This window comes from Rhipicephalus microplus, chromosome 6, assembly GCF_043290135.1.
Source record: "Rhipicephalus microplus isolate Deutch F79 chromosome 6, USDA_Rmic, whole genome shotgun sequence".
Lineage (NCBI taxonomy): Eukaryota > Metazoa > Arthropoda > Arachnida > Ixodida > Ixodidae > Rhipicephalus > Rhipicephalus microplus.
In genome coordinates, this window is record NC_134705.1 from 196,819,371 (window position 1) to 196,834,935 (window position 15,565).

At 45.5% G+C, this 15,565-nt stretch overlaps 1 protein-coding gene across 1 annotated transcript in view; it reads right to left on the reverse strand.

Moving 5' to 3' along the window:
- Nucleotides 1-11,927: 11,927 nt before the first annotated feature.
- Nucleotides 11,928-15,565, reverse strand: part of pros (homeobox protein prospero) — a 44,509-nt gene continuing 40,871 nt past the window's right edge. The window contains exons 3-4 of the mRNA XM_075867470.1: nt 13,082-13,226; nt 11,928-12,301 (exon numbers count right to left, since the gene is read on the reverse strand). Of these exons, the coding sequence (XP_075723585.1) occupies nt 12,122-12,301; nt 13,082-13,226 (325 nt within the window). The 3' untranslated portion in view covers nt 11,928-12,121. The remainder of the gene's footprint in view (nt 12,302-13,081; nt 13,227-15,565) is intronic.

Consider the following 15,565-nt stretch of genomic DNA (forward strand, 5'->3'; position numbering starts at 1 on the left):
CACACACACACACACACACACACACACGTACACACACACGCGCGCACACACACACACACACACACACGCACACACACGCACACACACACACACACACACACACACACACACACACACACACACGGTCTTTTCGCATGTATTTCATCGCATCATTATACCTTGTTTCACTTCTTCTGAGTGGTGAGGGGTGCATCTTCGAGTGACGTCACGTCTTCCATTGCGGCTAAGAAGAACAAATAACGAGTGACACAGGGACACGAGTGTGACTTTCTTATAAATTTGCTTTTATTTGTAACTGAGCGAGAGAGAGCGAAGATGGAATGGAAGGGCGTCGAGGGTTGTGTTGGTGGTGGCGACAGTCACTGGCAGGCTTAGCTATACACAGCACACGCTAAAAAAAAGTAAAGTTCAAACAGTCCGAGATGCCGAAAATCCCGCCCGTGCCGCTGACGCGATAAGTCGCAGCTCGGTAAGAGATAGCAGCCACCGCCGATGTCTTCGAAGACGCATCGTTTGCTCGAGACTTAACAAACAACACCAGTGGCAAGAAGGAACGTAGACAAGCACAGAGATTCCTCTTACATTCTTCAATAAATACGCAAAATTCAACAGCGGGGGCGTCAAAAAAAATTGCTGACTTACACTTATTCTCATTTTCACAGCATTGCATTAACTCATTTGACATGACGAGGCTCTCGATACCACTCATTTCGGTGCAAAGAATCACGGCAAACCGCCAAGCATGGAGCACGTTCACAATGAGAGACCTTAGAGCTGGCGAGGCTACGCGTTTTGTGCTAAGATTTCATTCACATGGCGTTCAGTTTATTGATTGAGAGCAAATTTCTGAAACGAAAATTTGTACCTATGCTTGTAAATCTAGGTGCGAGCAGATGAATTCTATATAGAACACTCAAACAACCAGTAAGACAAACCCCACCCTCTTTTTTACGTACTACACACGATAGCGCTTCAAGCCAGTCAGTAATAGGAGATTAGAGAGTGAATAATCTTCCCTACAGGTAGCACGGGCACATATGAGTAGCCTCACCATTTCCAGCGACATACAACATCGACGGCAACACGGGTGCGAAAGATGTACCGGATTTCAATAGAAATTCAAGAATTAGGCGGGGCTGTATTGACTTTCTCTATTGAACACTGAGCCGTTTTTCGCGTCAGGCATTGCGTTAAGTCAGCTCTTCCTTTGGAACGCATGTACAGCACCTTCCCAAGATTCGGTTAGACCGAGGCTTTCAGGTGCATCATTCACAAAACACAAAATAAAAAGAACAGCAGCAGAGCAACTGGGTTTGTCGAAAGAACAGACATCACGTGTATAGAAAAAGTTAATCTGCTCGTCAACATGTGGTAAGGATGATATGCCCCGTGTTTTGTATGTATAATAATTGTGTGAATATATTACCATGATATGCCTTACTTCTTATTTCTCGAAACATTTCCACAGCTGGAGATAGGGAAGTGAAACAATAAACCCTGCTATCGACAAGCCTATACATGTGATGATGCGCGGAAGGTGCAAAGTAACGTCACACAGAGGGCAAGAAAAAAAAAATCAGGAAACGCAATCACCAACGTAAATATTTATACTTATGTATATTATATATATTTATGTATATTTATAGATATGCGTATAATATGTATACTTTGTACACGCGATAACACATTTTTTGTTTTCTTTACCGTCACCATTTTGTTTCTCTCTCACGTCATAACATCACAAACAAGCATTCAATTCAGAAACTGACTCACACACACTTTTAAGAAAGGTTAAAAAACCGGAGAACATTTGAGGACTGGAGTACAAGAATCACTTGGATCACTCCGTCAAGCTGCGTTTTTTTTTTCACCATTACACAGCATTCAACACGCACTGCACGCAAATAGTACGTTGGTAAAGCGTCATTCCCAACGGGCACACACACACACGAACACACTCAAATAAAACGGTCACGCGTTAACAGCCGCGAACGCTTCCAATTCTTTGTTTGTGGGTGTTTTTTAACAGAAGCTGAGACACGTAAAAAGGTGCCCGGAATGTGTACACTTGGAGCGAAGGCGCGGCTGGCAAAAGATTCTCAAGCATGACTCGGTGGCATTGAAATCTCATTAGACGCGCCCCCCAACACACAATATAAAAATCTTTGTTGCGTTCATATTTAACATGACTCGTTAAACACACTCATGTACATGTATAATGTCAAATAATCACTTCGAACAAACGAAAAAAAAAACTGTGATCGTGGAATGGAATGCTTGTTTGCATTTGAACAGCGTGTTCTTGCTGTTCGGTAGCTTTAGAAATCTCAAGTAAGCATGTTGGGTTTCTCTCGATTTTAGTCGTGAGAGTCAATCGACCTTTAACTGACTCGCGCTCAAGGAATTCATGGGACATTCAGTATCACGCTAACTTTGCCACACCTCAACAAAAAGTTTCAGCAAACGGGCCATCGTTTGTGAAGCAGCCGTCCTGACCCACCGAAAACGATCTGACGCGGTGAGATGGACATGTTGACGAGTTGGAGAGCTGGTACACAAATTCTCACCGGGTAAATCGAACGAAAGACGCGCTTAACGTTTGCTGCATTTTTTTTTCAGTCATACAAGAAAGTTTATACGCGTAGTAGGCGGGGAGGCGATAAAAGGGCAAGAAATTTCAGGCAGTAAACAACAGCGCCCACACTCTACGAATGAGCCCCGTACGAACGTATACGTCAATGCAACTACTAGTTTCAGAAGCATCTGTTCGGAAAGGAAAATCGCGAAGTGTATAGGAGAGAAAAAGGATATGTTCAAATAACGAGACAAACGAGAGAGGAAAGACTAAAGAGAAATGATCTACACTGTTGTGTTTGCCATAATCGATGTTACAAAGTTCCTGATCACATGCAGCTGAATATCACGGTAGATACTGCCAGGGGTGAGGCAACGGGACAATGATATGGCGGAAAAGAGACCCCACGTTGACGTGGATCATATGGGAACCTAACAAACCACACAGGAGCTCAATTCATTTTACTGTACGTCCAGAAATCTGTGCCGCGAAGGCGCCCAGTACAAGTTGGCGTAGGTTCCCTTGTTGCTTATGACAGTCGGTTGACAGTCATCGGTAATCGACTGCATGAAAACATGTCGACTGTATGTGGAAGCGCGTAATGACATATGTAAATAATGCTCCTCAGGGGTAACCACACTTACAGGAAGGCAATGCCTGTCAGGTCTGTTGCGTTTGTTGCATAAAGAGCTCTCACAAACGGCAGCAACAATAATGGGACGCACCAATAATCGAAGCGCGTATCAAACCAAATCGAGCAATTGCGAAACGCGGGCGACCTTTTATGATCATCACGATACGCTGCACCTCCAATGTTTGGCTTCAGAGATCTTCAGCCCGAGTGACGCGCAAGCTGCGAGTCTCAGAGGATATGTTTAAATGGGGCACGTCTTCTCAAACACGGCGCAAGAAGTCTGATATGCTTATCCTCGGGTGTGTACACAATATGTATAAGTATCATAACTCTTTCTTGGAATCTGTCGTCCATTGTTCGCAAATGGAATTCACTTGCTTCGCAGGCATATGACTTGGTTCATGTCTTCAGTGCGACAGCTTAAACGATCGCAACGAGACATTCAAAAACTGTAAGCTGTAAAAAGATCAAGTGGTAAAGGAATGTGTGAAAGACATGAGCTTGGAGCCAACCGATTCATTCGCAAGCTAACATTGAATTCTAGTGCTACATTACGAGCTGATGCTGATGGCTAATATCAGCTCTTTCTGTAACCTTCTTTCGGTCTGAACGAATACTATCGTTTTGAATGAACAACTACGCGACATACATCGGCAGTACAGACACTTGAATCAGCCTCGCAACTGTTTCTGGAAGGTCACGGCGTCGCACAGTTAAGGTGCTACGTATAAATATGACTGGGGTGGACACATACAATCGAAACATCGAGGAAGCGATGCCGGAACCCCACACGCACACTGGAGGGATGGATCGCCGAGTCAGAGAGCTTGAAAGAGGCGCGCGAGGAAAAGGCACTTGAAAGAAATTTAGGCTCCCTTCGTCGGTACAACAAAGAGTGAGTCACAGCGTTCAAGTCACTTCTTTATTCCGTCCTTTCTTCAAAGGGACACTAAGTAGTAGTGTTAAGTAGAGATTAATCAGTGAATCGCGCCTCTGCAATAACGCGAGTAGGCTTTAGTAAGCTAGAAAAGAGAAAATTAGAAAATCCACAGTAACTATAGACTGGTGGCGCCACCTCCTCAACTTCCTCGTACTACCTGTGACGTCACCGATTTCGAAATGTCTTCTCATGTCTGGTTAAATGTTTTGTTTGTAATGTAAAGGAAAAAAAAACTAAATGTACTCTGAAGTAAACAAAACTCGTTCAGAGTGTGGTGCAATCCTTTACGAATATGACTTCAAAATGTTCGGAATTGCGAGGACGGTGAGACATGTTCGAGTAAGTGACATCACAACATTCAGTAGCCTCGGCTTTGACTCGAAGTTGGGTGGTCAATTTGCTTCAGTTGTACTGAAATCATGTAGAGTTTTATTTTCCTTAGTGTCCCTTTAACTGATTCAATCAAGAAGCGAATTTTCAGGAGTTACTTGTTGTTTTTTCCACAAGGTGCTTTTTTATTCAAACGCACCGGAAGAACGCCTCCCTGAACTTTTGCGTCTTCGTTCGCATCCCAGATACAGTCGATGTACACACACGATGAATATATTTCTCAGACGAGAAAAACAGAATCTACCAATTCGTGACAGGGAAAGATCGACAAAAAGAAAAAAAGAGACTCACTATACAGCGTAAAAAGGTGCAATGTGGGACGTACGTAAGGAAGCTAGGCCAGTTTTAGTTTGATTCTTTGGCTCGAGTGATACATCAATTAAAGCACACAGCGGTCCGGGCACCGGGGTACGTGTATTTGTGACGGTGCCGTGGCAATGAGCATTAATGCCCGCACAAACGCTGAAATTAAAAAAAAGAAGCTAACCTCAGAAGTCGATCTAATAGGTTTTCTAAAGAAAGTCAATTGAACACTGTAGAAGTTCGGCAGAAAACATTAGGATAGAAACAAATAACTTGCAACGAAAGCTTAAGGGAGCACGGCAGATAGCCGCGTAGTGGCCGAAGCAAAAACGCGCCGCTTGTTCACGTATACAAGGGAATTAATTAGTAGGGCAACAATGAAGCCACAGTTTGTTCACGGCATAAATTAAGACAACTGCCACAATAAGTAGAAACGATCAAGCTTGTCACAATATTTTTTCGTTCGATAACGCAAACGGAAAGGTACACAGCTTGAAAGAGACGATTGATCGATCGAGAGCCGACAGTGGGAACAAGAGTGCCACCCGCACTAAAAGAAAAAAAATCACAAAAGGCGAAAACACAAAAAAGCATACGTTACTTGTTCTGTATTGCGCAATTAAATGTGTTGTGTTCTTATGCGCACTCGTATAAAGTAAGCGTGAGCTAGAAGCTCTGTTAAGTGTGAGTCAGCACGACACGTGAGCTCTCTGATGTGCATTATATGGTACTCCTGATAGCTACTGAGTGCTATGGTATACTTTAACGCATCCATTTATGCAACACACTAAAACAAATTCACATTAAAACATGACCAAGCAAGCAGCAACGTTTAAGATAGGCAACTCATTACTGTAGTTCCTGTAATCGTGGTGGTTAGTGCATCATTGTTCGTAAAGAAAATAATAAATTGATACGAAATCTTCTGGTTAAAATTCCTGCATTGTCTGGGCTTAGAGCTTGGATATCTTTGTTCGCGCCGAATTCGTGCGTACAGCGATGAAGTTCGACATATTCGCAAGCAGGTGTACATAAATTTTACGTCACTGGGTAACATAGCGGCAATGGCGAACGGTTTAGTCTACCGGGACTTAGGTGAAGAGGGGCTGACTAGCTTTCACGAGGGTACACTTTGGTTTCCGGATACGATACGTATTTTCTGTAACCCTGGTGGCGCTAGTGAGAAACTGATACGTTTAAAGAAAAAAAAAATCGCTTGCCCCACATGGAATGCATCAGTCAATCAGAATAGTAAGAAAAAAAGAGATAGAATCGTGAAGCGCAATAGGCGAAAGAGCAGCTTATTGTCAAATGGAAGAGACGGTGACTAGACGTCGTAGTCCAGTTTACGAAGAATTGAGAATCGTCGTCATCCTAATCGTCACCTGTCATTGAATAATCCGGCAACGAGGGGACCCACACAAAGGGGGGTACGAAGTTTACAGAAAAGCTGTAGTCGCCTGCGAACCAATAATAAATATAGTGGTTTTGGGACGTTAAACCCCACATATCAATCAATCAATCAAATCGAACCAATAATAAATAGAAGAACCGCCCCCACGATTGGGGCGCACCTGCCATACATCTGTGAAAGAGAGACGGACTATAGGTGGTTTCCGCAGTACTTGTTAGTGCTATTCTGCCGCTAATGTAAACACTACGCATATCACTAAATAAGAGTTGGTTGCCCCTAGGTTTTTTTACGGGCAGTAATGTCGGAAAATTCGCCGGAATTCGGCAGGAGGTCCAAGTTCTTGGCCGAAAACTCGCCACACGAGCGCGTGTTTATGTAACAGAAATCATCGGACAGAAATTCACTTGATGAACTGAATGTCGCGAGAGTGGACAAATGGAATTGTATGGAGCTGCCATGCAAATTTTTCTCTGGTCGGAATAGCGACGGGTGTAGGCAGAGAGAGAAAGAGAGAAAGAGAGAGAGAGAAACACCGACGGGAAGGCAGTGAAGTTTACTATATGCACCTGGTTTGCTACACTACACTGGGCCAGGCGGAAAGGAGAGAGAAATATTACGGAATCGAAGACTAAATTAGAGGACAACTAATGCACTTCCATGCGTAGCAGCGTTCACCGCACAAACCCATGAGGAGGCGAGGCTACATTTATTCTCAGGTTGTAACACAATACGGAACTCATTGATGGCTTCCCGCAGCTCCCCGCACTGCGTTCACGGGAGACGGGTTGTTATTTCACGGAGAGGAGAAGTTTGTACTGCGTGTACAGCCATGTGCGTCAGCAGTGGGCGTGGCATCCCTGTGCGCGTTTCAATTTTTTTCTTTTCTTGCCGCGCTTTCCGGAGCCGTCGCGCTCGGAGTGCGGTGACAGTTGAACGAAGACACAACACGGCGACAATCTGAGACGACGCGCCCTGTGTTTTGTCTTGGACAGCCGGGCGAGCGACGTTATTCGAACGCAGCGCGACACAAAGGGTTTCACCGCCCGACGGTTGCAACACTGTCTATGCACTAGTCGCCGCTGACGACCACTAGTATACGAGCGGAAGGATAAACCAGATAAAAAAAATATAAGCGAGCGAAGGCAGCGTGCCAATAGATCTCGAATAGCCGGCGTAGCTAGTCACATCCTGTTGGTTCTCTTTTTTTTCTTTTTTAAACAGAAATATGACTGTTCGACCATTTATTGCAAAACCAGCTTACCAGCTTATCGGAAAAACATTTCTTACAAATATAGCAGGAGTGAAGTCCGGAGCCATAATCAAGTTGGACAGTGAAAATTACCATCGCCCCTGTGTTTATCTCCGTAGTTTTAATGAAAATAGCTTCAATGTTCCTGTCGGCGTGCTTATCATATACGTTATGTATTTGCAAATTTGCGCACTAGCACAGTTAACTGAACAGTCCGCACGGCAGTTATCTTCTGTCAACCTGCGTACGGATAGTCGCAAACCGTTGCATTCGAAGCTCTATATTTTGTATAAGCCGACCACTTTACGAGAAGTCGAGACAATTTCGTAGGCAAATTGCATGAACTCGATTGTTCTCAAGCTGCCGCCAAACCACCGTTGAAGTTGAAGTATCCCTTTATGGAAACTAAAGCCGCCATGTTTCGCTGAGTAAGTTTTGTAGGAAAGTGCATCTACTACTGCAACTCGCTGCTACTTCTCATTTGTTACCAGGGTTGTCACTTATAGAAAAACGAATGCGTTAGTCATAACCCTGTAAACGCTTTCATTCGCTTTTGGTAATTCTGGCAGTCGCGGTAATGCATAACAAGTTTTTCTTTTTCGTGGTTGTTCTCGAGAAACTTCCTTGTTCTCGAGAAGTAAATAATCTCCGCACTCTTTATAGTGGGCGTCATATCTCATACCTTCCTCTAAATGACTAGTGATAAGACCGTACACCTATACACGTTCGCAAGTATCGTTGGCAAGGTCTCGCTGGTACGTTCCTATTCGTCGCATCACTTAACACAAGCAATGAAGACTGGTAACACAAAAAGTTATCTTAGGCAATCAAGCTGAGATGATATGACCGGGTCACATAGACAGGATGAGTTTGTGCATCTTTTCGCAAGGTTGGCCACGCTGGCACGCTCGACCTGATCTGACTAAGCCACGCCTGAAATCATAGCTGCACTGAGGCGATGAACATGAGCCTCATCTAACCTCTAAAAGCACCTCCGGGAACAAAAGCAGAGATGGAAAGCTGTAAAACCGTACCAACAATATGGCCTCTGTGTTACCACGTGGCCACTCCCTGAAGCACGCCCGGCGCAGATGGAGCCACTGTCGCCAGCGAGCAGCACATACGCGGTAACACGAGCGGCCGGTCAAGACGGTATTTTTTTTCTTCTCCAAAAGCATAAAAACTCGAGGTGATATTTCTGCGTCGGATCGCGACAAACAAACAAGAACACTAAGAATAATTAAAACACGCTCATAAGCTTCAGTGCTTAAGCATACGGGGACACATTTAAAAAGAAAAAAAAAGTGACGGCGCACACTGACTAGCATTCATCCGGTGAGGGTAAGGGGGACGATAGACCACGGACATAGTTGAGCCAAACACGAAGAAACAGCAAGATAGCTTATAGGTCTTTGGTTTAACAGCTGTAATCTCGGTGCGTCTCACTAACCCTCTAATTAATCTAGAAGGGACACTAAATGAAAATGTATATTCCAAGCTCGCTTGGGTGTAATGTGCAACGTTATATAACTGGAATTAGCCACTTTAAAAACTAGAACCATAAAATTACTGGAACAACGAGCGAGAGTCCAATGCAATAGAAAAAAAGTTGATAAGTGGCGACACCACCATCGCTGTCACGAAACAGAGCTCAATGACGTCACAAGTGGAATGAGAGATCCGAAATGCATACGGGCACATACAAGTCAACTTAAGCTAGTTTCTGTATCACTTTCATCTAGTGTCCCTTCCAGGTTATCATGAGCTTAGCGATCGCCACCATTTGGAAGCGAAAGGGGGGAAAAAAGGACTACACAAAAGTGGTGCGAATTTACGAAACAGTGGCTGAGGTACAGTGTGAGAGTACATATCTCTACGATACGATGTATGAATGCTGCGTGTCAATAGGTACGGGATTGAAAAAAAACAACAGAAAACCTGAATGATAATTTTTGTTCAGCGGTCAGTCAAACCATGGACAGACAACTGTAGATTACAGTGTATATTCCAGTTTATACTTTACGTTACACTTCAAGGGCCGGAAACAATTAATCGTGTTCCAGTTACTTCTCCGTCAGGCATTAAAACAACCGATCACCCAGGCTAGATATGTGCGTAAGGAAGATTCCATTGCAGCCAATTATAAACAGAATGTGAGATGGAATACGAGGAGGAAAGGAATGCAAAGTTGACTCGACAGACAAATTACACAGCGGGTCACACCAACGGAGGGCGCTGCAAGCGCGCAGTCCTTAGCGCGCCCTGCCGACTAGGACTTCACGCACTCATCCTATCCTAAAGAAAGGAGTAATATATCAAAAATACTAATGAAGTTAGCAAGATGGAGAAAGATAAAAAAAAGTGCCGTCCTACAAAAAACCTTTATGCAGCTATAGACGCACATGGAAGGCCTGTAGGCATACGGCACGTAACCGGGACAGAACAGTGGCCAACGCCACCATGAAAAAAAAAAGTGTGATAAAGAGAACATTCACAGCCACACGTGATCGCAAACATTCGAGCACACCAAAAACACACTGACACAAATGCACCACTCGCTACAGAAAATTTCGGAAAGAGACATCACAAAAAAGCGAAAACACACTTAAAAAAATACGTACTCCATAATGACATTTTGTACAGCAAGATGAATTGCGTCTATGTATATAGGCGTTTTGATCTCTCTGCGTCACGTAAAAAAAAGCGAGGAATAAGGTATAAATCACGACACGAAATCTAAGGACTGCTGGCAGTGTTTGACTGCCACGTGCGTTGTTGCATTGACTTAAACATTAAAAAAAGCAAATATATCGTGTACTAAATGGCGATGTGTGTATACAGGACTGCGCAAAAACTGGTGTAACACCCACTTACTTCCAACTCCCAACCGCATCTCAACAAGCCCGTTAAGTTTTGTTTGGTGTTTTTTTTTCAGGAATGAGCTTTTCCCTAAAGTTCTCCCCTGACATAAAAAGATAAGTAGGAAAGAGTAAAAAAAAACATTGCAGGTATGTGTGTATACATGCTAGTCTTTGGTGGAGTGCTTTTTTATATTATATATATCATACCCAGTGTGGCATTGTATACGAACATCTTACACTCTAAGGATGGAAACGGGGAAAAACAAAAAGGTCGCTTTGCGATATCTTTACACACGCTCTATGTAATATATAATGATGCTCTATGTACAAGATTCTCGGGGGGGGGGGGCACGGTTACGACCGTCAGTCAACACTATATATATGTATAGTCACAATGAGATATGCTTTGCAGATCCTACCTCTTGAAATCACCGAGACGAAACACTCATCAATGCATGTGCGACAACGGAAGCAGTGCATCAGTTCCAGAACGGCATGCTGTCCTCCGCCTGTCTGTCGTCTGCTCGAGTGACGCGGTGACGACGCAAGCACGATCACGTGATCTACCACGTCACGTCACGTGCACACACAAGCACAGTGTCGATCGTACGTTGTCCAGTTATTGTTTTGTTGACGGCAAACAATGGAGAAACAGCCGGCGAGATCCTTCGGAATGCCGGTTCGACTAGGCGCGAAACAAGATTCTTCCAGTGACAGCATCACTCGTCGAAGCGAAGCCCGCCAATGCCGAGTAATATCACGTGCACAGCATTTTGTCCAGCGCGCGGCCAGCTCTGACGTCATTTCCGAGACTGTGATCGAAGCAATTCCTTCCTCCTTTAATGGATGAAACCACCAGTAAAATGGCGGAGCCTTCATGTACTGCTCCAAGGACCGTTCTTCCATACACTCCGCAAGACGATGAGAACCACAGCACGACGATCTTCATGTGCTCTGCAGAAGCCCACGTCTAACGCGACTGCATGACTCAACAAGCTTTCGTAAAAGCTCCGTCGCTGATACGCATCGTCAGATGTCTTTTGCGATGCGGCGACACGGAGTTTCCTCTAGTACCAGTCCTGGACTGGTCATCCAAGTGATGCTAGGCACTCCTTCGGCAGAGGTGGTTTGCTAGCCTTCGGTATGGTCGGGGCTTAGGGAAGACGTCTTCTTCTAGGCAGCGCTGTGTTTATGCGAGTACGCTAGCTCCAAGACCGGACACTCAACATCCTGGTCGGTAGATAGGCGCTGAAGCAGAGCCCTGCTGAGCTACCAAGTCACAGGTTGTGTCGTGGAGAGGCGTCGTCCGTTCAACTGTGCGTCGAAGGAGGAAGTTGCTCGTACGGTGGAGTTATGGAGGGCGATTCTTCTTTGTGTTTTACCTCACTGTAAACGCTCCGACCTGTTCGGAGCATGCGCGCGCGCAGAGGGATACTCCTGTCTCTTCTCGCGTTGCGTCGGAGACGTCGCCTCGCGAGGTGTCCTCGTTGTTTCCCTCCGCCGCGGCCCTTGTCTTTCGTTCTCGTGGAAGTGAATGGCCATCCTGCAATTTGCGGCTCAGAGGCACCAGACTCGGCCCCAGGACGCTGCTGCCGTCGCTGCCGCTGCAGCTGCTGCCGCCGCCGCCGCCGCCGTCGGGGGCAGCGGCGGCGCTGGCGGAGCGGCCAGGCGCCACCAGCAAGATGGCGCCGGCGGTTGCGGTCTCATGGCGGCTGCGGCGGCCAGCAGGTCCAGGGCTGGAGGCGGGGCCCGGCGTCACTCTAGCTGCTCGAGAAAGTTGGGCGACTTGAAGTACTCGGGCACGTTGTCGTCCAGCCGGGCGATAACCTTGTAGATGGCCTTCTTCCACGACTGCTCCTGGTCCTTGCCGGCCACGATGGCGCGGAAGAACTCGCGCAGCGTCTGCTCCACCACGTACCGGAAGTTTTCGGGCACCTGTGTCGCGGCACGGAGGCAACGGCTCGTGTGAGAACGCAACCCGAGCTTTACTCGCGAACGATAAAACTTGAAAGGCGAGATTCCCAACTTTTGCGTGTGGTTGCACACTGAAGAGACAACGAAGGCACGACGTGCGAGAGCACACGACCGGTGCTCGCACGAGACGTAACAGGATGCCTTGTCTTACCGTAATTTGTCTTCATGTAGTCATTAAAATTACCGTAGTCACCACCCGACACCTAGCAAGCTAGGTGATGAAGGAGGCTAACATGACCGGGATAATGACTAAAAAGTTGTTATCTAAAGCAGATAGCCGTACTCGTGGTATCATGAAGATGCCAGCAAGTTGCAAGCGTTAAGCTTTCTTTTAACGTCCCATATAATACGCTATGGGGCACACCGTGGGCATGGAATACGATAGAGACCGAGACAGTAAGGTATAAGTGAGGTGAAGGATGAAAGTGAAGTAGCAGGAAGGAGAGGACATTCCACAATTGGTGACGTTAAAGTACGATATGAAATACCATAGGGGGGATGAAAAGATGGCTTTAGATTTACATCAGCTGTTTTATTTGGCAAAATTTTTGGCATTTCGTGCCAAAATATGAACACACTGAGCACAATGGTGCTCTTTTTTCTGCATGCAGTGTAATAAACAGAGTGAAAGCCCAACATATGTGGAAGGAAGAGAATACATTCTGCACAGTTCATCCTCTGACGAGGCAAACAAAATGATACGGCAGTATAAGAGTGAGCGGTCTGACAAGACAAACGTACCTCGATGTGGTTGTTCCTGTTATAGTGAAGGTTGAGGACCCTGAGGAGTTCCGAGTCAGCGCTCACTTTCAACTCCTCAACGTTCTTGATTCCTTCACTGACAGACTGACGGGCGTACTTCTCCATCTGGATGTAGTAGAACTCCCTGAAGAAAAAGAACGAAAAAAAACTGTTATACTAGAGAAGGAAGGTGAAATAAAAGTGCCGCCATATCTACGAAGTGAATGATGATGAGTGGGCGAAGCTCCGGAGGTAAACTTGGTAAACCATGAATCCTCCGTACATTTCTCCCACTCGATTTTATTACAACGCTCCCCCTAGCGTACGTCGCCGCGCTAAATCGAACGATTGCTTTCCACAAATGACACGCGCCATATCTGACATCATTCCTATTTTATAACATATCGCATCTTTCATCATCAACTAGAAGTATCGCCGTCTAGTTTATAACATCTTGCATATTTTCGTCATCAGCTACAAGTACCGCCACCTAGTGAGCACTGCAAGAACTAAACGAGAGGTGGCTGCATACAGGGGACGCACAGCCCACGCCTTAAGAAGTTCGCCCCTAAAATAACTGAGTATATACTCTAACCGCTGACTACAGACTTGGCATGATAGAGAGAGACGATGACTACACTCAGACTGTATTTGTATTATACCTCCTTCAGTAATGGGCACAAGAAACGAGCACCACATAAAAAATTATCGGCATGTCACCAAGATAGCATGCTGAAGAAAGGTTTATGCGAAGGCTGTGTTTTTGCATTTTTACCGCTGAAACATTCTTGCGTTGACCTGCTCTTCTATAAAATTGAAGTACACTGCAACATTTGAATTGCGCCACTAACCTGTTTGTTTCCATGTTGCAACTGTCTAACATTACATTTAATTTCAACTGCATCTTTATTTGCTTCTACTTTAATCGAAACTTTCAAATTAATATATAGCTACCTATCTTCAATCAACACTCATTCGTTCGAAGAGACGTTGATGACAATAGAAAAAAAATAATTTTATTTATTTGTTTGTTTTTAATATTGCCACTCTCATCTGAGTGTAGGCACATGGCCCATACAAATTGTTAAAATGTTTTACACTATGTCACTTTGTCACTGAGCTTTCAAAGACAAAATTAAAATTTTAAAAGCAAAGATTACAGAAGATAGACCATATACAACCACTAGCAAGTTATACAGATTTTAATAATATTAGCAGTAATATTGACAAGCAGCTTACACAGCTGCTTCACACAATAATGGTAACAATAATCGTCACTATATTCCCTCTCGACTTCTACACGTTCCATACTGTATAATAGAAAACACAGAGAATAAGCTTCCTTCATTCAATGTACGTGCACACAAGCATTGCTAATCAATACGCCATTAACGACGGGAGGCTCGGAAAAATTACTTGGCTTTGCATAGCGCTAATGAAAGAAGGAAAGCCAAAAGACACGCTCGCGCTATAGACGAGTTATTAGAGAGTTTTAGTACTGCGGAATGGTGCTACGTACGCATTACGCAAGCGCCTTGCGTTACGTGGCGTCGTTTGCCACTAATCGGCTTTTAGAACGCCGTAGTACCCGCGTACGTAACGAGCGTGAAGCGTGTTGCGTCATCTGGTAGATCAAAATAGAAGCACGTGTTGTTGACAGCCAATGTGAGCCAATCCAAGTGTTATAGCCAGATTATGGCCATATTTTAAGCCACAGAGCCGGTCGGTGCTTGCCTTCGATGCCGCCATTTTGCAAAACGAAGTCTCGCGCTATCGCGAACTTGTTCGAGAGCGGCGCGATCAGCTCATACGTACGCACGCACGCATCTCATGCGTGCGTGCGTAGCGGCTGCGTACGTAACGCGATACGTGCGCGTTGCGGTCTGCGCATGCGCACTACGCAGAACGTGGCGTCCTTACGTACGCAACGCCGCCACGTACGCAGCGTACGCAGTACTAAAACTCTCTAATAACGAACGCACATTGCATTCTTATAGGGATCGAACCCGCAAACAACGCGGTTGCTTCGTTAACCTCAGAACGGCGTATTGGCCTCAGAGTGTGATACCCAAATTGACATCGAGGAACCGCAGTGGTGATTACGTAAGTGGGACAACAGCGCGAGCGCAGGGAAGAACGAGGCCATCACATATCGTGTAGCGCGCAAAAGTAACATGCTCACAGTCGTGTACGTGGGACAGGATTAACGAGATTACCACCAACGAGCGGATTAATAGCGGAACGACGACGAGAGAATTGGGGAAGCGCGGGACACGGCCCTCGTATGCACAGCAGCGGTGGAGCCCGAGACGTCGCCGGAAATAACACGCCCCTAATTGAACGCGCATTATCTTCTCGACCGACCAAGACGCGGAACGTAACCTTTAACTCCCTTTCTACTCCCCAATGCCTTGCGTCCCAAGGGCAGAAGGGAGGGAGTGGCTTTAGGGAGTAACGAAGGAGCACCGGTCTGAGCCGACGCCT